The 21,358-nt window shown below is 54.8% G+C and overlaps 1 protein-coding gene across 2 annotated transcripts in view; it reads right to left on the bottom strand.

Annotated features, from left to right (window-relative positions):
* Positions 1-21,358, bottom strand: part of CACNA1S (calcium voltage-gated channel subunit alpha1 S) — a 49,241-nt gene that overhangs the window by 14,588 nt on the left and 13,295 nt on the right. For both annotated transcript variants that reach the window (XM_050911592.1, XM_050911591.1), the window contains exons 3-28: positions 20,531-20,670; positions 19,831-19,964; positions 19,085-19,237; positions 18,588-18,793; positions 17,883-17,986; positions 15,950-16,098; positions 14,860-14,941; positions 14,168-14,328; positions 13,204-13,429; positions 12,431-12,638; positions 11,981-12,101; positions 11,376-11,490; positions 11,163-11,256; positions 10,328-10,397; positions 9,951-10,083; positions 9,535-9,664; positions 7,913-7,972; positions 7,179-7,285; positions 6,660-6,747; positions 6,288-6,395; positions 5,385-5,437; positions 4,967-5,113; positions 4,481-4,682; positions 2,880-3,038; positions 2,426-2,536; positions 1,833-1,916 (exon numbers count right to left, since the gene is read on the bottom strand). In XM_050911592.1, the coding sequence (XP_050767549.1) occupies positions 1,833-1,916; positions 2,426-2,536; positions 2,880-3,038; positions 4,481-4,682; positions 4,967-5,113; positions 5,385-5,437; positions 6,288-6,395; positions 6,660-6,747; positions 7,179-7,285; positions 7,913-7,972; positions 9,535-9,664; positions 9,951-10,083; positions 10,328-10,397; positions 11,163-11,256; positions 11,376-11,490; positions 11,981-12,101; positions 12,431-12,638; positions 13,204-13,429; positions 14,168-14,328; positions 14,860-14,941; positions 15,950-16,098; positions 17,883-17,986; positions 18,588-18,793; positions 19,085-19,237; positions 19,831-19,964; positions 20,531-20,670 (3,345 nt within the window). The remainder of the gene's footprint in view (positions 1-1,832; positions 1,917-2,425; positions 2,537-2,879; positions 3,039-4,480; positions 4,683-4,966; positions 5,114-5,384; positions 5,438-6,287; positions 6,396-6,659; positions 6,748-7,178; positions 7,286-7,912; positions 7,973-9,534; positions 9,665-9,950; positions 10,084-10,327; positions 10,398-11,162; positions 11,257-11,375; positions 11,491-11,980; positions 12,102-12,430; positions 12,639-13,203; positions 13,430-14,167; positions 14,329-14,859; positions 14,942-15,949; positions 16,099-17,882; positions 17,987-18,587; positions 18,794-19,084; positions 19,238-19,830; positions 19,965-20,530; positions 20,671-21,358) is intronic.

The raw sequence follows: 21,358 nt of genomic DNA on the forward strand, positions 1-21,358 counted from the left end.
AATGGAAAGAGAGAGGAGGAGAAGACAGACTTTGCAAACCAGAGTCACGTGCCTGGGTGCCACCAGGAATGGCTCGGCTGCTGCGAGGTGTCACCCAGCACCCAGACCTGGGGGAGAGGACCAGGGAAGCTCGTATAGGACCATTCCTGAAATCCTGCCTGGCCTTCTGCACAGCCCTGCCACTGCCAACGGCATTGTGGCACACAGAGCACAGCACCTGGGTCAGTCCCTGCCAGCCCAGCACCAGACTCCGCTGGGCGTTTGTGACCTGTGTCCCTGGGCATCCCCACAGACCCATGGCCGAGCACAGCAGTACTCTGGCATCTGTGCCAACTGACCCAGCCTCTCGCTCCACAAGGACTGAAAATTTCTACCCAGTGCAGGGCCTCGAGCACCCTTTGCACTTCATTTCTGAGTGACAACAGGATGGGGAAGGAGGTAGCACACTAGGAAATGATACCCTACAGGCAATGGGAAACCAGGTCACAGGTGCAGAGAGCCGGGGGGCCAAGGATGGGGTCCTGGAGGACCTGGTGACAGATGAAAGCTGCTGGCACTGGCATGAAATCTGGGAGCCCGTCAAGGCTGAGAAGCCCAGAGGCTAGAGGACAGCAGTATCGATATGCAGGGCTGTGCAGGGAGGAGCCTGTTGCTGTCACAGGGGAGGAAGGTGCATGGTTTTGCTCATCCCAGCTCTGTGAGGCCTGGACCACCCTCCAGAGAAGGTGGTGACTGCCACCAAGGGCCCCTGAACACCCTCTCCTCCCTGGCACAGAGAATGGCTGAAGGTCACCCTGCGCAGGGGTGGCAGTGGCAGCAGCTCTGCCAGATGCAGCCCTGCAGTGCACCAGAGCTGGCAAGCCCTGCTCCCGAGAGGAGACGGCATGCGAGGTCACTAGAGAGGGTTAATCTATAAACTACTCGATCCTACAGCTGCTTCTAGAGTTACCATCAGATCTGCTAAATGCAGCATATGATCTCCCGGTGCAGAGGGGCATTTTCAGTGCCAGACACAGTGTGGATGTCCCAGTGCTATGAAAGGCAGTGGCATGCTGGCTTCCTAGCATTGCTCTGAAAATGCTCCCAGCAGAGCACTGACCATATAGCCACTGCCTGCAGCCACCCAGCCATGTAGTTTATATGGTGTAGAGCTCCTGAAATAGTGTATAGAGTATACGCATGCACACATATACAGTCAGTATGTGTATATGTATGGATCACTGTACAAAGGGACACACACAAAGCAAACGCCTTGAAATTCGATGTGTCTGATCCTCCCCTGGCATGGGACAGCAGTGTCCTGTGGGTACAGGGAGCTGTGGAAACCCTTTTTCTTCCCACCTGCACTGATCTGAAGCTGGACCCGTGGGTGACTGCCTGTCCAGGCGCACGCACAGGGAAGACAGGCAGGGTGAGTGGGGCAGGGGCTGGCACGCATCCTGCTGCTCATGGTCCAGTCCTGAGTGTGTAGACTATTTTCCATAGGATCACAGTGCCTACAAATTCAGGGGACGGGAGCGGAGGCGGCAGTGTGACATGTCTGCCGGCTGGGGATGGTCCCCTATGTTTAATCAGTGCTTTAAGGTCCACAGGGCCACGGCTGTGACCTCCACACACTCATGCCACAGGCTGATCCTAGCTTGTCCCTCAGAACCAAGCAGAGCAGGGAGAGAGGAGACGACACCAACACTCTGCAGAGCTGGACACCACATTGGCATCCCTGTCTCGCCCCAGGGCAGGCACTGCGGCACAGCCTCAGGTGGGTGCTGGCAGCGGTGCTATGTGGGGTGCTCTGTGGGGACACCCTTGTGCTCAAGCAGCCTGACACTTACGTCAATCTCACTGAGGATGACGTCAATGATGCTGCCAATCACTATGAGGAAGTCGAAGACATTCCAGGGGTCTCCGAAGTAGCCCTGCCAGGAAAGAGCCAGAGAAGAGGAGTGAACATCCAAGAGTTAAGTCAAGGAGGACACAGATGCTGGAGCCCAGAGGAAGGAGTGCCAGAAAGATCACCAGTGACCTCTGGCATCTCAGGGAGAGCCAGAAGAAGGGATGGTGGTCAGACCTTGTAGTCTCTGGTCAATTGTTTGGTCCTGTCTTGCAATGGTGTGAAATGAGGAGGGTGGATTGAGGTGGCTAGAGCTATGACCCCACCAGTGACAGATGACCCTGAAGATGGGAGCAATGGCCGGCCGGATTGGGTTGGATTTGGCTAGTAAGGGTAGCCCTCACAAACAGTAGTCCTTCCAGAAACTCACAGGTCCTCTGCATGGGAGTCCCCAGGGGTCTGACAAGGAGAAGTTCTCTGGAGTTGCAGGCCTGGGCGTGCTTGTTCTTGAGAGATGCCAAATGCAGGGTAAATGAACCACCCTGGCCTGGCCTGAGGCCCTCTCCTGCTCTCCAGACCATGCCCTCCTCTCACCTTGGCTTTAAAGGCCATGAGCTTGAGGATCATCTCCAGAGTGAAAAGGATGGTGAAGGCCACGTTGAGGATGTCTGAGATGTGGTTCATTTCTGCAGACTGGTTGTAATGCTGAGGAGAAGGCAGAAGGAGCCACGTTAGCCCACAGCAGGTCCAGCCTCCGTTGTGAGCTCAGAGGTGTGTGCTGGATGCAGATCCCCCTCCCACAGACCTATGGCTCAGCAATGGTCAGCAAAAAGGAAATTTCCTCCCTGCAGCCCCTTCTCTGGGGTCCCCACATCCAACCAGCCCCACTTTGCCCCTATCCCCAGGGGTGCTGAGCACACACCATGAGCTTTGCTGTGTAGGAAAGACCTCCTCCCCAGAAACTCTCTTGGAGGTGGCAGGGCTGAGCTAGCCTGTCCGCTGCTGTGGACACCCCTCTGCCACCCGTGGTGGGCACTGTGCCCCTTACCTGCATGCCCAGGCAGATGGTGTTCAGCAGGATCAGGAAGAACATGAGGTACTCAAAGTAGGAGGAGGTGACCACATACCAGATCTGGTACTGGTAGGGGTTCTTGGGGATGTAGCGCCGCAGCGGGCGAGCCTTCAGCGCATACTGCACACACTGGCGCTGGGGAGGGGAGGGCAGGTGTGATCCCACAGTGGGGCACAGGGCAGTGCCAGGGGCACAGGCACAGAGTCAGCACCACCAGCAACACTGCACGTCCCCACAGACACAAGCTGGATCCCCCCTTTCTCTCTCAGCCCAGCGGCATGGGCCGGGGACAGCGATGGTTCAAGTATCTGCTGTGCTTTCTGCAAATACACCCCCAGAGCACCCACATGGGACCAAGCTTCCAAAGCCACCGCTTGCCTCCAAAGATTGCCACGCTGCCCTTGTACCGACCCCTCCAGTCCTGAGCCCGCCTCGTTATCACAGTACTTTCCCAGGGTCTCTCAGGACTGGGCCAATAGCAGCCTGAAGACATCACATGAACCAGGGGTGAAGGAGGCACTGAGTTTTCTCTCTGCACCTGAGAGGTGCTGAGCAGGCCCTTCCCTCCCCAGAAGGCCAGGGCCATCTCTGCTGGGTTCATGTGCAGCTCACATCACCCCCGGCACCCTCAGCTCAAGGTGCCCGTGCTGCCTCTGCAGTTTGCTCAGCACATGAGCATGCCAGCACCTCCTCTGGGCCAGCAGGCATCCCTGTCTAGCTGTCCTCCCCAGCACATGCCACGTCCTCTGCTGATGCCAGTCTCACTTCTGCTGGTTTCAACCTTGATGTCCCCAGCCAGAATCACAGCATGACAGCATCACAGAAGGGCTGACAGTGGAAGCTGCCTCTGGAGCTGGTCTAGTCAAAGTTCCCTGCCCAAAGCAGGGCCAGCTAGAGCATGTTGCCCAGGACTGTGTCCAGCTGGGTTTTGAATACCTCCAAAGATGGAGACTTCACAACCTCTCTGGGCAACCTGTTCCAGTGCTTGACCACCCTCACCATAAAAAAGGGGGTTTTTAATCTTTAAATGGCATTTCTTATTTTCTCCAGTTTGTGCCCGTTGGCTTTTGTCCTGTCACTGGGCACAACTGAAAAGAGCCTGGCTCCACCTTCTTTACACCTTCCCATGAGGTATTTATACACATAGGTAAGATCCCTGTGAGCCTTCTCTTCTCAACACCAGACTCAGCTCTCAGCCTCTCCTTGTATCACAGATGCTCCAGACCCTCAGTCATCTCAGTGGCGTTTTGCTGGACTCACTCCAGTACGTCCATGTCACTTTTCTACTGGGGAGCCCAGAACTGGGCACAACCCTCTGCTCCTGCTCAGTCTGGGCACCCTACCTGCACCAGAAGGCCCACTCCCTGGTTCTGGTCCACTCTGCCCTTCCCTTGGAAGGCTTGCGTTGTGCCAGGCATGGATCCAGCTGACCCTGCCCCAGCAGCGAACAGACCTGGGGCAGGTTCAACTCATCTGCACCAGCAGTGCCACCACTAAGGGCTGATCCAAATCAGCCAGCCCCAGCAGTGCCAGATCCAGGGCTGGTCCACCTTGCCCTGTCCCAGCAGTCTCATTACCTGGTTCTTGTCCAGCTCACAGTTCTTGTACTCGCTCTCCCCCTGCTCCTGGAAGGTGACAATGACAAAGCCCACAAAGATATTCATCATGAAGAAGGCAATGAGGATGATGTAGATGATGAAGAACATTGCAATCTCCACCCGGTAGTTGTAGATAGGGCCTGTATCCTCAGCATTAGTGTCAATGGCCATGTACAGCAGCCTACAGGAGGGAAAGCGAGGCAACAGAGATCCTAATTAGGTGGGAAAGACCATCTCTCTCCTCTCAAAGGTTATGGAGAGCTCTGGGGACATCCCAAATCCAACAACGGTGGGACAGGGCTGCTGGGGTGACCTTGTCAGCTCCACAGCCACTGCCAGGATGGCTAGCCCTTGCTCCTCAGCCTGGGCAGCTCTTCTTTCTTTACCATGGTAAAGGCGTGCGGCAGTGACCTGCTCCCAGCACAGACCCATCCCTCGGCAGGCCCCACGCACAGCCAGACTCACTCTGGCCAGCCCTCGAAGGTGGAGACAGTGAAAAGTGACATCATGGCTGAGAAGACGTTGTCGAAGTGGAAGTTGCTGTGCAACCAGACACGCTCCTGTAGCTCAATCTGTGTGGGGTCCCCATCCACGTAGTTGACGAAATAACCCCTGCAGCAGAAGGGATGCGGTGCTCAGTGGGCAGGGTCCCCTTCAGCCCACCCGCTGCAGCGCTGGCCCAGGGCTCTTTGGTCCCTGAGAGGGGAGGATAGCCCTGTGCTTGTTTCTGATTTACCCCAGGGTGAGGGAGAACGGCACGAGACCTCAGCTCCGCTTTTTGGATGCAACATCCCCATGCAGGAATTCAAGTGGCCCCTGCCACACACACCCCTCCCATCCCTGGCCACTGCCCTGCTGGGGCTGAGCTGCAGAGACCTCTTACCTGCACTCCTTCTCTGTCATCTTGGATGGATCTGTGCATCTATAGAACTTGCCCTGCATTTAACAGAGATCAGAAGAGGCTAGGATTTCGCCGTGAGTTCAGAAGCCCTGGGGAGTTTTGACTTTTTCACAGCCCACAGTCAGTTCCCACCCTGCCTCCGTGCTGACTCTGGCCCCTGCCTCACACCACCGCTGCCTTGCCCACTCTGCATGCCAACGCAACCCAGTTCACAGGGTGTTTCAGGAGCCATGGCAGACCCTGGGGTCAATCCCAGGCTGAGACAAGTAAAAGTTGCCCAGTGATGGGAACATATCTCCCAGGGCCCTGAGCTGAGACCAATCTAGCTCATCCTATCTGGGAGCCAACTATTTGGAAAATAGGGAAGAAAGCAGTAACCATAGAATTAACTAAAATTAAGGTATGCTGACAGGTTTGCTCAGTCTGCAGGGTGTCCTGAAAGCTCTCCCCACATCGGCTGGGAATTTAAGCTCAACAAAGCTGAGCTCAGCCAGGGCCAGCTCTGCCTTGGAGCAGCCAAGGTCCAGAGAGCAAGAGTGGTGCTGTGAAAAAGGCAACACTTTGCATCTAAAGTGCAGAGGAAGTCAGAAGCACTTGCTGCCTTAGAAAGGGGAAACTGAGGCACTAAGTGGGGCAAGGCAGCTGGTCCCTTTACCTCTGCTGTTTGGACCTGACAGAGTCCTGGGTGTTTCCTGCCCTCCTCCCACTGCAGGCTCTTCTGCCGGGAGGTCTGGTGCAGGCAGGTCTTCTTGCAGAGCACAGAGAGTACGGCCTGTGCTGACCTCAACACTGGGAGACACCATCCCCAAGGGCTATGACTAGAAGAGCCTGCCCAGGATATGCCTGAGAAGAACGTCTCTCCTGCCAATCTGAGACACCTCTCACCTTGAAGAGCTGGACGCCGATGCAGGCAAACATGAACTGCAGCAATGTCGTGACGACCACAATGTTACCGATAGTCTTGATGGCCACGAACACACACTGGACCACATGCTGCGGAGGTCGAGGACAGCGCACATGTGAGCATGCCTGGGGCAAGCCCCTGCTGCGTGTCCCACACCCTTTCACTGCAGGGATGGGCCCCAGGAAGAGCAGGAGCCTGCCGAGAGCAGTGGGATGGGGCAGACCCCTTCCACAGGCAGGGAGTGGGAATTGGGTTCCTGGCCCCGCAAACCCCACAGGGCACGATGCCTGCCACATAACCTCCTGTGAGGACTTGCATGGGCCGAGGACCCCCAGCCCCAGCCTCCCTCTTACCTTCAGCCCCTTTGCCCTGTTAATGGCTCGCAGAGGCCTCAGCACCCTCAGCACCCGGAGGATCTTCACCACTGAGATGGCACTGGACCTGAGAAGGAAGGCAGAGCTGAGATGGGGCGATTCTCCTGCCCAGGCCAGCCTGGCACAGCCCCACCAAGCAGCCATGGAGGCCAGGCTGGGACCAGGGGTGAGGGGCAAGGGATGGCAGAGACACGTGGATGTCACTAAGCCATCACCCCACATAAGGCCAAGGGACACTGGCAGCTGGAGAAAGCATCTTCAAATTGAATTCCTACCCAGATCTTCACCTTTGACACTCAAGGAGTTCGCCTCCCTGCCCCCCAGTTGTCCATGCCCTGTCCCCCTAAGCATGACTTTATGGACACTAACACATGGGCTAATGCCCAGCCCTTGGGCTGGCTGCTCTTTCTGCATCCAGCACAGAGAGCTGCAGCACCCCAGCTGCCCTGCCAGGCTAAACAGACCGGTGCCCACCCCGTGAAGCATGGAGGTGCTTACTCGATTCCCATGGAGATGAGGGAGACAGCGACCACCAGCAAGTCGAGGATATTGAAAGAGTTCCTGCAGAAGGAGCCTTTGTGCAGGAAAGCACCATAGGCTGTCATCTGGGGAGCAGAAGGAGTTAGGAGAGAGGCCAGGCAGGGCTCAGGGGCATGGTCCCTCCACAGCCCTGGGGCAGACAAAGCACGAGGGGCTTCTCACAGCTCCATGGCCTGGGGACCCTATCCTGTTCAGACCTCTACCTCTGCAGCCAGGGAGGAAGCTGACTTCAGCTGGAAATCCTCTGTACTGTACTGGCTGGAGACAAAACACTTCCCAGTCATTCAGCAAATTAAAGAGGAGAAGAGTAAAGAGACTTGGAGTGGGAGCAACATGCAGCAGCTGCTTGAATTATTGTTTTACTCCACAGATATCCATTGCATTCTCTTTCTCAATGTTTTTCTTAAGGGCATGTCAGAACGAAAATGCTGGTGCCATGGCCCATCTGTCCCTGTGTCACAGCACAGCTGACTTGGCTGCTTGACCTCACTTGAGGGGACACGGGGCCTCTGGGGCAGGTCACACACCACCTAGACTGCCTGAACTCTGGGGACGTGAGGATCAGCTGGCAGCTTCTCCTCGCTGGGACCTCGAGCTTGCGCCCAAAGAGCATGAGTGCCCATGGCCAGAAGAGTCTAGACCCCAGTGCTGGGTCATGTGCATGGCCAGGACCACGGGGCAGAGGGACTCACCTTCAAGACGATTTCGACTGTGAAGACAGATGTGAAACCAATGTCAAAGTATCCGAGAATCTGGGGACAGAAGCACCAGAACTGGATGAGATTTGGGTAATATGGGAAATGCTCCAGTGTGTTCAAATATCCTGGCATTGTGGTTTTGCCCTCCACTCTGTGGACTGGGGAGTCCCTCTAGCTCAACAGAGCCTGCAAACCCAGTGCCAAGAGGACTCCTGAACTTCCCTCAGCTTTGCTGATTTTCCCCAGTGCATGATCCAACCTGCAGCCTGGGACCAAGCTCTCATTTTCCAAGTGAGTGAGGAGCTCTCATTTTCCAGTGACCTGATTCACCTGAAAGCATCTGATCCCCAAAAGCACTGAGTGCCCTGGGAAGCTGGTCTCATGTGAGACCCTCCAGTCCGTGCCAGACGCTGCACCGGTGCAGACCCATTTGTGCCTTGTGTGCCTAGACCTGTGGCTACCACTGCTCCATGCCACCAGCATTTCAGGGTCCTGCACGCACCAGTGGTTCAGTTTGCCACCTGTGACGGTGTGCTCGCCCCGCAGCCTGACCTGTATTTCCCATAACCCTGCTCAAATGATAACCACCAGTGGCAGTCGTAATGGATGCGTTTGGTTGTGTGGATTTGGGGGAGACAGATAACACAATAGCCAAGGGCTAATTTGAGCAATGCACCCACCTAACCATAGTGCCAGTCAATGTCCGACTCAAGCCAAATTTGGAAGAAACTAACATCTGTAGTAGGTATGTAAATATGACTATAAGTCAACTATCTTACTCCATAAATAGTGGACAGCCCAGGGCCCATTGAGCTCTCCTGCATGGCAGCGGGCTGCATGCCAGGATCTTCTCTTCAGTAGCGACGCCTCTCAAGGTTACTCCTCGAGGCTGAGAGAATCCTTATGGTGTCAGATACTCGGTAAGTGAATTGGGAATAAGCATGCTGAAACTTTGAAATTTTAGCTAAGTGATACAAAGGATTGAGCGTGCACACATAATCCTGTAGACATAAACCAGTGGCCAAGTCTGGGACTAAGTCTGGATCCAGCCGCACCTAAACTCCTCTCTGAGAAGGAGTTTAGAATGCAAAGGGGTCCTTTCTGAACCTCATGACTCAACGGGAGGTCTCCCTGACAGTTTTGTCTGACCCTGCCCTCTATGCAGCAAATAATCAAGTGTACCTTGCCATCGAATCTTGTTAAACCACTGTCACATTTACTATCAAACTTTGTTAAATTGCTGTTTTATATCAATAAACATATTGCTACTTCTCTCTTATGAGTGAAGTGCGTCACTCCATCCACGACACCACCTCACAGGATGTCCCTATCCCCAATAAGCCACCACAGCCTTGAACCAAGGTAATCTTGCACACCCTGTCAGGTGGATCTCTTCACCCAGAAGTAAACTGAGACATAGAGCAGTAAAAACTTGTCCCACCTGTGCCCTGAATGGAAAACACAACCAGCCTCTCCTCCCAGAGTGTACTGCCCTCCCAGAGGCAGGGATGAAATCACAGCTATCTGCCTAGGCACAACATCTGGCAAGCAAGTCTCTGCTGACTGGGGAGCTGGGGGTCTCCACCCATCCCAACCCTCCACAGCTACACAGGCACCTGGTTGCGGAAGGACTCAGCCCGGATGGGATCCTCGGCTGCCAGCGAGATGCTGCTGAGCAGAATGAAGAGCAGGATGAAGTTGGTGAACCAGGTGGCGTTGACAATTCTGTGGCACAGCATCCGAAACCTGTCAGGGACAGACACAGCATGAGATGCTCTGAGGGGCCAGAGGGACATCAGATAGGGCCATGGTAGCCTGGAAGAGGGTTATGGCTAAACCTTGAGGACATGAAGGCCCTAGGCATGAAGGGATGTCTATACCAGCCCTTCCACAGAGAAGACTTTTCCCAGTGAGCTGGCTCCCTTCAGAGCTGGCTGTTACGCACAAGTAGGACCCCACTGGGAAGGGTCGGTGCCAGAGGTACCCGAGCCAGCCCTGGCTCCACAAGGCAGGGAGAAGGGTCAGTGCCTACTTGTTGGTTGGGCTGAAGATGAAGAAGGAGCTGGCTTCAGGCATGGGCACGGCCTTCTCTTTCAGCTGTAGCTCTGCAAGGGGACGTGGCCGAGGACTCAGGGGGATTTCAGGCTCATCTTCCTCATCGTCACCTGCATGGTGGCCACAAGCAGGGAAAAGGAAAGAATCACCCAGAGAGGGAGAGGGAATGTGACCTTATGGACAATCCTCTGATCCTGTGATCCTGATTTGGCATCTGTGCCAGAAGGACCTCAGTACCCCGAGGCTGGTGGAGGGTCACCACATCCTTCGCTCCTCACACAGCCAGGGTTCTGGCATCATCCCTCTGCAGTGCCTCCCCAGCCTTCCTGCTGCCCTGCCAGGGACAAGTCTTACCTGGAAAATCTGCAGAAGGGTAAGGGTCTTTGATCTCATTGACATTGGATTCAAATTCGTCCACTTTTAACTGAAACAAGGGAGAGACAGAGAGGAGGACATGCAGCTGCGTGTGCCAGTATTGCTGCCAAATGTTGCATGTTGGCCAGACCCTATCATCTTGGAAGCCATGTGGGGCATTTGGCCCGTACAGCACCAAGCACATGGAGTCCTGGCCCAGGATGGAGCAGGGTGAGGAGAAACACCTCAGGGATGCTGCAATCTGAGCAAAGAGCAATACCAACAGGATGGGACAGGGGAATGTGTGCTGGGCAAGAGCCTGGGGCCATGCACCTATACCATGGGTGGAATAAGACATGGGGTGACTCCTGGTTGAGTTCCCATGGGGCATCTCTGGAAAGTGGATAGGGAAGTAGCTGCTGGCCAGATGCTTGTAAGAGGCAGCTCAGCACACAGTCAGCACACCTGAAGAGAGCGTTTTGCATACAGGGGGTGCTGGTGCAGACATAAAGGAGGTCTGGGATGCTGCTGACCTGCTCTGCTTCCCTCCACACTGGTGTGCACCAGCCCATTTCAACCACTGACAACTGGCTGTGGCCAAGGAAATGAATCAGAGGAAAAGTATCCCCAGGAATGGACCTGTTTCACCAGGCAACATGTCCTGCCTGCGCCCAGAGAGCCCCCATCACCAGAGGGTACTAAGGCAAGGAGCGATTCTGGCCCAGAAGAGTCCAGACCCAGGCTGGCTCCAAGCCTTTGTCAGTCCTGGCTGGTGGGAGGAGGAACGTGGTCCATCACCAGGAGCTCCCCAAGGCCCAGCCCCACCAGCACTGACCTTGGCTGTTGTAGGAATCCCTTCTCCCTTTGCCTTCTGCTCAAGCTTCTTTGCCAGCATCTGCTTCTCATCTTCAGACTTCTCTGGGTAACCTCTGAGTGGAGAGGAGAGCAGGAACTGAACTCTGGGCAGGGGCATGGCCAATGCTGTTCTGTCCCCCCACACCAAAGTACCTGTTTGGGAGCTCCCACTGCCAGGGACTGCAGCACTCACCTGGACATCTTTCGCCGCTTGCGTTCCTCTGCTTTGGCCTTCTGGGCTAAGGTCAGGCTCTCAGCCTCGGCCAGGTTATCAACTGCGATGGCCAGGAAGACATTTAGGAGGATATCTGGAGGGACAGCGCTAAGGACATGCACTTGGTTCCCCTTTGGAGGATGTGGCCAGAGCTGTCCATGGCCTCCAGGGTGCCCTGAGAAGCCTTCCTGGAGTTGAGCCCTTGAGATAACCCTGGGTGGTGATCCCTAACCCTGCACTCATCCTTGTGAGTACTGAGCTCTGGGCTGGCTGCCCTCTTGCTGCCTTAGCTCAGTCCATCCAGCTCAGTCTTGTTACTGCATTGACTGATGGCTCAATCTATGCCTGCCAGTCATCCAAACCTGCCCCGTGGTGTGCTTTCCTCCATACTCTAGACCCCAGCCACCACTAATGCAAGCCCTGAAGCCTGTGGTTTGTTCCCCTGCTGTTCAGAACCGAAAAGCGTAAGGCAAGCACTGAAAAGCTTAAGGAAGCCCCCCTTTCCCTGCTTCACAGTCCTGGGTAGCTGATGCTATGGGGCTGGGTACAGGGAGCCTGGGCCTGGCTTCGCAGGCAGAGGATACAGTTCCCACAGACGAAGAGGATGATGAAGTAGATGCAGACCAGCATGCCAGGAAAGGACGGGCCCCCGTAGGCCATGATCCCATCGTACATGATTGAATTCCAGTCCTCTCCAGTCAGGATCTGGGAGCAGAGCAGAAATACGGACTCAAGAGCCCCCATAGCAGAGCACAGCAGAACCCCACAGCTCGATCCTGCCCTCCTGGCTCCAGCCCCAAACCCTCACAGCCCCTACAGCCCCACGGCCAAACCCCACCTCCCTGCTCAGCCCTGAACCTGCACTACTGCTCGTGACTCCAGTCTCATTTCCCTGCTCCTGCCTCAAAGCCACATCACCTCCCACAAACCCACATCTCTCTGAGCCCCAGCTCTTGCCAGGAGACCCACGGCCCAGGAGAGACTCCCAGCACCCTGTCCTCCAGCCCCCTGCTGCACTTCCCACAGCCCCATACCTGGAAGACACTGATGAGGGCCTGGGGGAAGTTGTCGAATGTGCTGCGCCGCACTTTCATGTCCTCGAAGTCAAACTTGCCCCCAAAGAGCTGCATGCCCAGCAGCGCAAAGACAATGATGAAGAGGAAGAGGAGGAGGAGCAGAGAGGCAATGGAGCGGACCGAGTTGAGCAGGGAGGCCACCAGGTTGCTCAGGGATGTCCAGTACCTGGGGAGAGGAGAGACAGGAGTGTGTGGGAGGTGAAAGAGTGGGGAAGGCTGTGGGCAGGACCAGGTAGGCGCAGGGAACAGACCGCCTGGCCCAGGGCAATGTGCTGGCAGCCCAGCAAGGGAGGCTCTGAACCAGCACCACTCACAGGCTGGACACTGGGACTGCTCCAGCCAGGCCCCCGGAGGTAGAAATGAAGCTCCAGGCGTGGTGTGACAGGCAAGACACCCTGCTGCCTGCACAGGGCACCAGCAGGCAGGATGGGGAAGGGGGATGAACACACAGCAGGTTGGTGCCAGAAAGAGAAGCCAGGAGTCGTGGCCCACAGCACCCCTATTTACAACACCCCAAAACCCAGAGCAAGAGAGGGACCCCAGGAGACTCCCAGCAAGCCCTGCTCTGTCCTCCTCGCCACTCATGTCCTGGAGACAGAAATCCCCAGCTTGGCCTTGTTCCTCCATCCAGGAACTACCAGCTCTGCTCATGCTGCAGCCCTCCCCAGGGACAAGGCCAGTGATGCCTGGGGACTGTGAGCCGCCAGCACCCACAGAGCTCCCTCCCCAACCTGGTGATCTTGAAGATGCGGAGGAGCCGGATGCAACGCAGCACAGAGATGCCCAGGGGTGACAAGGTGCCGAGCTCCACCAGGATGGTCTCCAAGATCCCCGCACACACCACGAAGCAGTCGAAGCGGTTGAAGAGCGACATGAAGTACTGGCGCAGGCCCAGTGCGTACATCTTCAGCAGCATCTCAGCCACAAAGAGTGCTAGCAGCACCCGGTTGGCATTGTCTGGGGTGGGAGATCCAGCCCATCAGAGCATGGACCTCTTAATCTCAGCATGGCACAGCAGGAAGGGAAGGAGGGCAGTGCTGCTCACCTCCCGTCTCTGCCCACCAAGCCCGGAGCTGCAGCTGCAGCAAATGCTTTTTTTCAGGGAGCACACAGGAGAGGAAGATGAGGAGAAGAGTGATGTGCAACTGTGTGCTTGTACATGTGAGAGTGCGGCTGTACTGTGTATGTGAGTCCATGGAGTGCGTGCATGTGTACGGGGCTGTGCGTGTGTGTGTGTACGTGTGGCTGTGCTGTGTACATGTGTGCATAGATGTACTCCATGTGTCTGTGTGTGTTTGCGTGTATGCGGGTGCAGGTAGTGTGACTGCATGCGTAAATGCGTGTGGCTGTACTGCGTGAGTGCATGCAACGTGTGTTTGTGTGTACTATGTGTGTACAGGTATAAATGTATACACTCTATGTGTGTTCACCATGCAAAACCTAAGAATATATACACTGTGCATATATAACCGTATGCACCATGCATGTTCAACGCGCAGTTGTGTGACAGCGCAGTGGGGATGGTGTACACACACTTGTGTGCAGGCTGTGTTTGTGTGCATGAGCAAGTCTGCATGTGTCTACTAGCCCCCGTGTCATGCCAGTGTGGCTGTGCATGCACAGTAAGAGTTCACACATGTCTCCAGGGCAGCAGGGTGTCCCTGGCCCTCCCTCTCCCTCAGGCTCTTTGCTCACCTTGCACCAGTGTCAGCCATTCTGGCTGGAAGTGGTGCTCAGAGGCGATGGAGAGGGTGTTCAGTGCCACCAGCAGGATGACAAGCCAGTAGAAGAACTTGGACTTCACCACATCTCTGCACTTCCTACGAAACATTCGGTTCCAACGCCTCCACTGACGGCTGGAGAGATGGCCAAAGGGTCAGCAGGGCTGGCCAATGGGTCCTGCCCAGCCCGGGGCTGTGCCTGCAGACTGCAGAGCAAAGCCAACCCTGCTCCCTTCTCCAGGGGCCTTCCCTGAAAAGGGCTGAGGAACATAACCCTGCCCCGGCACTCGGTGCATTCACTCAGGCATTGCAGTTCATTCACACAAACACCTCCTGGCCCCTTTTTGGCCTACAGACACCTCTGGTTGGCTGCAACAGGCCCAGCTCCTAAATCCCAAGACATGCTGCACGGGCCATGAGAGGATGCTTGAAGCCTGGTCCCAAAGTGAAGAGGCTGTTCACCTTGAAGTGGCTTTTTGCCGGTACCAGAGCAAAATTCCCTGTTTGCTGTCCACAATGTTTGCATCTCCTCCTGAGCACACAGCCCCTGGCTCTCCCCCAGAAACCGGTGGCTGACAAGAAAGCCTGGCCCAGCCAGGACAGCAAGCGAGAGACTGTGCAAGCCCACATGCAGAGCAGCAGATGGTTCAACCAGTGCATACTTACAAGTAGAGAATCCACTTGTTCATGCCCTCAATTTCATACAAGCTCTCTGTCTCTGACCCTCCTTCATCTGATGGCATCATACCTAAGGAGGCAATGACATCCCAGGCTTTCCTTGGACCCCTTGGGAAGAACATGTGGGACGGAACCTCTCCCAGGAGCACATCAGGAAGAGCTTCCCCATCAGAAGTGAAATCAAAAAATGCTGTCCCAGGGAGAGAGCAGCAAGAGTTTGGGTAGAAGGTTTTGAGTGTCAGGTGCAAACCAAGTAGGAGGCACCAGGAACACCTGCCCTGCAGCAAGAGCAGCAGCAACCCAGAGAGGCAGCCTGAAGAGACAGCAGTGTGTATGTAGGCTCCCTCAGTGCAAGACACTCCCAGCACGGAGAAAACTGGGGTCAGTTGTGATCTGAGCAAATGCTGAACAGGAGGTTTGTAAAAGCACTGGCCACAGGTGTGGAAGAGGCATTTTGTCTTTCCCACTGTTTCCCAAGGCTCTTTGCACACATATATCGCTCAGCTTGAGGCATCAAAAGTTATTTCACTAGGCAGGGTGGCATAGCAGATACAGTGGCTCAGTGGCAGAGCTCCCCAGGCCTTGCTGAGCCTTTGGCTAGATGCCTGTATATTCACCTACTTCCCCGAGCCATTTCTAATCCCTTAAAATTGTCAAGCAATGGCAAGAAATTCATGCATCTGTTAGTGTGCAAGCCAGTAACCCTGCACTCTGCCTCTGCACACAAAAGTGCACATGCTCCTCATGGCTTCTCACGGCCATTTCAAGTGCACTTTGCCAAAGGAGACCTAGGCCTTGCTAGCAGTCTGCAAATATTAAATACAGTGGTTGAGGTGGAGATTTAGCATGAGGGCCAAGTTATTGTTAGTTTGGGTCAGATTCAATAAAATGATTCAAGAAAGAAAAAAGAAGAGGAAGGAAACTGTTCTGCAGAAGTCAAAGCATTTTGTTTCATAGGTTTTCAAGCAAAACAAGTCTTTGTGACTTCTCCAAAAGTCTCTACCCTGCCTCTCTAGGATGGTCAGTGTTAGGAACCCAACCCTCATGCTAAGGGTCTTTGACCAAGCAGAACTGGTACCTTCTCCCCTGGCCCGGTCACTGTCCATGACCTCAGCGTGGGTGATCCAGTCCATGTAGCCCTTCAGATCCTCCTCCAGCTGCTGCTTCTCCCGCAGCTTCTGAAACGTGCCCCGCGACTTGGCCTTCTCACGCTCTTTGGTGAACTCACTGGGACAAGGCAAGCAGCAGAGTGAGACTCAGGAGGGGGACAGCGTGGAGGTCAGGTACCACAGCCCTGTGCCAGGCCAGTCCTTGCAGAAAGGAAAAAGCCTGAAATACCCTACCACCTAGTGCTACCACTAGATTGCTCTAGTGGCTTTCCTCTTTCTTGGCCCTGTTCCATGATGCAAGATCATGGGGGATCATCACCTGATGCCTGATGGCAGGCAGGGTTTCTTCCCCACCACTGGCTGCTCTTTGGGAGCTCCTTGCTGCAGGATGCCGTGGTTGGACAGGCCAACTAACGCTAGATGTTGGAGGCTGTGGGAGTTCTCCAGCCCTGCTAAGGATTAGAGCAAGTGGGGTCTCACCCATCTGGGGGGCAGAAAGTTGCCCAAAGTCCTCCATGTGGGGAAGGTGAGCTCATCACATGGCAAGTAAACAGGATGTTCTTTTCATGGTAACATGGAAAAGACAGGTCTGCCAATGCAGGGGGTCCCAGTCTTCTCATTCTTTTTTAACTAATTTCTTTTCTTTCCTTTATCTGGCAGAACTGTAGATCTGCTGCCCAGCCAATCTGGTGTTGCCATGTGTTAGTAATGGGTCTCAGATATCATAACAATAATTAGACATGCTAAGCCTCAGGACTTGTCAGGCCTTGTCTGGATTTTCCTGATCTCAAGCATATTTCAGCTATATTTGCAAAAATATTTCAGAAACTTTTGCTGTGCCTGCAACTTACTCTAGGATCAGATGACTATTGTCCAGCTCATCCTCTTGTTACAGCCAACTTCTTGTAAGGGTCAGCTGCCTGTGGTCTGTCTTGTGGTTTTGAGCTTGTTTTAGTTATATTAATACCCAATTTGTTTTAACCTTGTGCAGTTGTATGGTCCTTGCCATAGAAGAGGACTAACAAATCCAAGTAATTAGGGTATAACTAACCTTGTGAACTAATAGAGATGATGAGTGTGATCCACTTGCACACACAGGATTGAAACATATAAAAAAAGACCCTGAGCCTACACAGAACTGAGAAGAAAAGCCCCCCTCACTCCCCAGGACAACACACACTCCCCAGCAACAAAATTGGGATGCTGGCACCGCACCACAGCAATGCATAGTAGGTTGAGCGTCGCAGCAGAGATATTTTGTGCATAGCAGCTTTAACTGTACTGCTATGGGAACTAGCACTAATTGAATCATTTGGCATAGAAGTGTTATGATCATTGTAACCAGACAGATGATAGCTCGTTGTTGTATTTGGATGAGGCTGTTGAAGCATTAATTAGACTAACAATAATTCTCTTGGATCCCTTGCATTCATATCAAAGGTGGTTTTTTTAGATTGGCCATAAAGAAATCGTGTGCGCTCACAACAGGATGTCAGTGCTGTGGGTACCAGTGAGAATGAGCGTCTCGACCCACAGCCGTGGGGTAAGGACCGCTGCTTTGAGCTCCCTGCTCAGCTTCTTTTGTTGTGAGTGCTGGCAGACCACACTACAAACATCTAATAATGTGCTCCATGGCTGTGTTTGCTGACAGCTGCTTGTGCTACAGGGAAAAGATTTCTGTGTTAGGTGTTGAGCTAAAACTTCAGTCATGGACACTAACACAAAAAGTAACTAAAGGCTCAGGATTTCTAAGCATGCAAAAAAAAGGGAGAGGAATGGGAGAGGAAAAGGAACAGAGACTTTTCCAGGCTTTCTTCTTGTATAGTTAAAACCAGCGAACATCCACACTCTGATCACGTTCACTGATCTGCTGGCAAAGAGAAAGGACAGGGTGGCACTTACCCGCTCAGCACCCCCAGCACCAGGTTGAGAACGAAGAAGGAGCCAAGCAAGATAAGGCTGACAAAGTAGATCCAGGGCCATTCATTCCCAATGGCATCATTTACCTGGCAAGGAGCAGCAGATGAAGCATTCTGAACACATTGTCTGCCGTCTGTCTCCCCTTAGGGCCCCCTCAACAGCCTCTGGGAGCTTTGCCCCCTCTAAAGTGAGTGCTTGGGATGGTAGCAAATAAACCTGACTCTGAGCCCTGTCTCCTTATGACTGCATCTGGATTTAGCGGAGGTAAAGCCAGACCCAAGCATTTTGCGAGCAGATTTAAACATCAGTCCCATGCCTAAGCCTCAGCCAGACAGTCTCCCAAGGACTGCAAAATATGGGGTTTTGCTGGAGAAGCATCCACCAGCCTGCCATTGCTGTGCCTGGCCTGTAGCCCTTCACAAAGGTGGGGAACTGGAGCACCCTCCTGTCTATCTGGAGAGCAAGGACAGCTTGGGCAGTGCCTGCAGAGACGCAGAAGACATGCCTGGTGCATTATGGGATGTGCATCACAGTATGAAGCTTGGTGGGGGCAGGATGTCTGTCACTGGCAGAGAGACCTAGCCCTGCTATGGGGTCCTGTGTCCTGGAGGGAATTCCCCACTCTGAGGCAGGACCAGCAGTCACCTCTGCCGAACTGGGCACCAAGCCCAAGCTGCTGGAGCCTACCCAGTAGAGGACTTCGGTCCAGCCCTCCATGGTGATGCACTGATAGACAGTCAGCATGGCAAAGCCAAAGTTATCGAAGTGAGTGATGCCGTTGTTGGGCCCCGGCCAGCCACTTCGGCACTCAGTGCCATTGATGGTGCAGTGTCGCCCGTGGCCAGAGTTGGTGCATGGGGCTGGCTTCTCTGATGCCACGGTGGCAATCACATCTGAGGGGGAAAGCCAAGGTGTAAGCAGCAGGTCAGGTAGAGCAAGTAGAGCAAGTCCCAGCACCTCCCAGCCTCCTGCAGAAGCTTTCCAAAAGGGGCCCCTTTCACCACCTCCTCACACCACGTACCATCACCAAGCTGTGTGCTGTACCAAACATCCTTCGGTCCTGCCACACTCCCAGGCCCGACGCTGTCAAGACCAGACTTTCTGCTACCCACAGAACCTCTGTGGTCCCCACAGCAGCCACACAGACACATCTCTGCCATATCAACCCCCTGCCACAGCCCTACCTGTCCCAAGGTAGTAGCAGGTCTTGTGCATCTTGCCCTTGAAGAGCTCTTGCCCTACAATGGCATAGATGATGATCATGAAGAGGACCAGCAGGGCGATGTGGAGCAGGGGCACCATGGCCTTGATGATGGAGTTCAGGACGACCTGAAGGCCTGCACCGAGGAGAAAGGAGAGGAGGTCAACCACTTCCTAAACAGCTTTCGGTGCACCTTGCATTCCTGCCAGCCCCTGTGACAAGCAGCCTCTGAAATGCCCCATGCCAAGGGAAGAGCGGCACAGGCGGGTTGGGACTGAAATCTCTGAAGCAAAAAATCCTTTCTCTACCCACCATGCAAGCATGCGGAAGACCCGAGCAGAGCCAGGCACCAGGCAGTGCTGGAGGCTGCTTCATGCCCCTCCATTTGTTCTGTTGCTCTCATCCTGGCTGTATTCACATGAATTATAGGAGAAGGAGATCCCTGCCCTGAGAAACTAGGGTGAGGTCCTGGCCCCTTCCACACTGGCCACCCAAAGTGCTGACACTGAGCCATGGAGGGAGCTATATGTGTGCCGACCTGCAGATCCCGTGTTGAAAACTGCAAGCTGTAGGGATGAGCAAGAACCTGTGGCTCCTCCACACCCACCTTGTGGCTGGGCTTGATCCAGCAGCAACAAGAAACCTGCCCCACGGCCCCCCACCCTGGCCAGGCACAGAGGTTCAATCCACCCGCCAGCCCTTCATGCTGGCAGGGCACCCAGCACCCACTCGGCACTCCGGACACCAGGCGCAGGGGTCTCAGCACACGAAATGCTCGCAGGGCCTTCACGTCAAAGCCGCCTTTTCCCCCTGAAGTCCCTCCCTGCTTCGCATTGACCTGCTCCAGGGTCATGGTGATAAGCCTGAAAGAGCCGGGGCACAGAGCAGGGAAGGAAGGGGGAGAAGCAGAAGGAAGGACAGGGAGAAAGAGAAGGGCATGAGGACGGAGACCAAGAAATCTGAGCTAAGGATTCAGAGCTCTGCAGGCAGGAAAGCGAGGGACAGGACTCTGCCAGCCGCCATCAGCCTGACCCAGGGAACAGCTCTTGGCTAAGTCCAACTCCTGGGCACACTTGTGGCTGGGCACCCCTCCGCTGGGTGCCACCTTCACTGCTGAGCAGCCGGGGGCCCTCCCACCCCCTGGTTCCCAGTGGACCCTCTCCCTGTGCGCCAAACCCCAGAGAACCCCATGCCACTCCCATTCTCCAGGGCAAGGAGACCTAAGAGGCGTTAAGGAAGAAACAGGAGTTAGAGAGGATCCCAGGGGACGTCAGGGCATAAAAAAGGGACCCAGGGGAGAAGGCCATGAACTGAGCCTACGAGTTGCTCCCAAACCCACCGCAGTCACTAGAAAAATCAATGTAGCTGATGGGCTATGGACCAGGCCTGCTACAAGCTGAGCACCAGCAGCTTCACCTCCTTGCATTACCCTAGAGACACGATGGAAAAGTCGAGCACGTTCCAGCCGTTTCGGAGATAGGCATCCGTATGGAAAAGAAACCCGTAGGCAATTATCTTGAGCATCGCCTCAATGGCAAAGAAGATCAGGAAGGCGTATTCGATCTTCTCCTGGGGATTGGAAAGGCAAGCAGGAGAGGATGCTCTGTTAGAGCAGACTGTCACCTCCCTTGGTATCACCACCATGCACGGCTGCCCCCCACATGTCTCTGGATCAGCCCCTGCTGCCAACCCATCTGTGATCTGCCATGCACACCAGGCAGCACTGTGGCTACCCTAGGCAGGAAGGGGTGGCATGCTGAGCCACCACATGCCACTCTCTGGCCTGCAGCATGATCTCCTGCATCCCTTCAATGGCACGCTGCCAGGACCATGTCCCTGGGCTATGGGTACCTGTTCTTACAAACTACGCAAGCAAAGCCACCACTTCCCAACCCAGCACCCAAAGGTGCCTGGCCCAGGGCACTGCACATCTCTGGTTCTTCTCCCTGCTGCCTCACCCTCCCATTGTCCCATAGCCTTCCTCCCACAGGCAGCACTGACGCCTTCTCCTCATCATTTCCAGCTTGCTGGGTCTGTCCTGGAGACACCACACAGTCACCATGGGACAAGCCAGCTGCATTGTGGCTTCCCTTGTGCCCTGGGCTCCCAGGGAAGTGAGGCCTTCAGCTCAAGACCTCCTGCCTAATGCCAGACATCTGCCTGGCAGAGTGAGCTGCTAGAAACTGGCCTGGGGGGTCTGCTGGGCAGAGGCATTGCACCCACTCCCAGGCAGGACCTGGCACCCCACTGCAAGGGC

Source organism: Gymnogyps californianus, chromosome 27, assembly GCF_018139145.2.
Source record: "Gymnogyps californianus isolate 813 chromosome 27, ASM1813914v2, whole genome shotgun sequence".
NCBI lineage: Eukaryota > Metazoa > Chordata > Aves > Accipitriformes > Cathartidae > Gymnogyps > Gymnogyps californianus.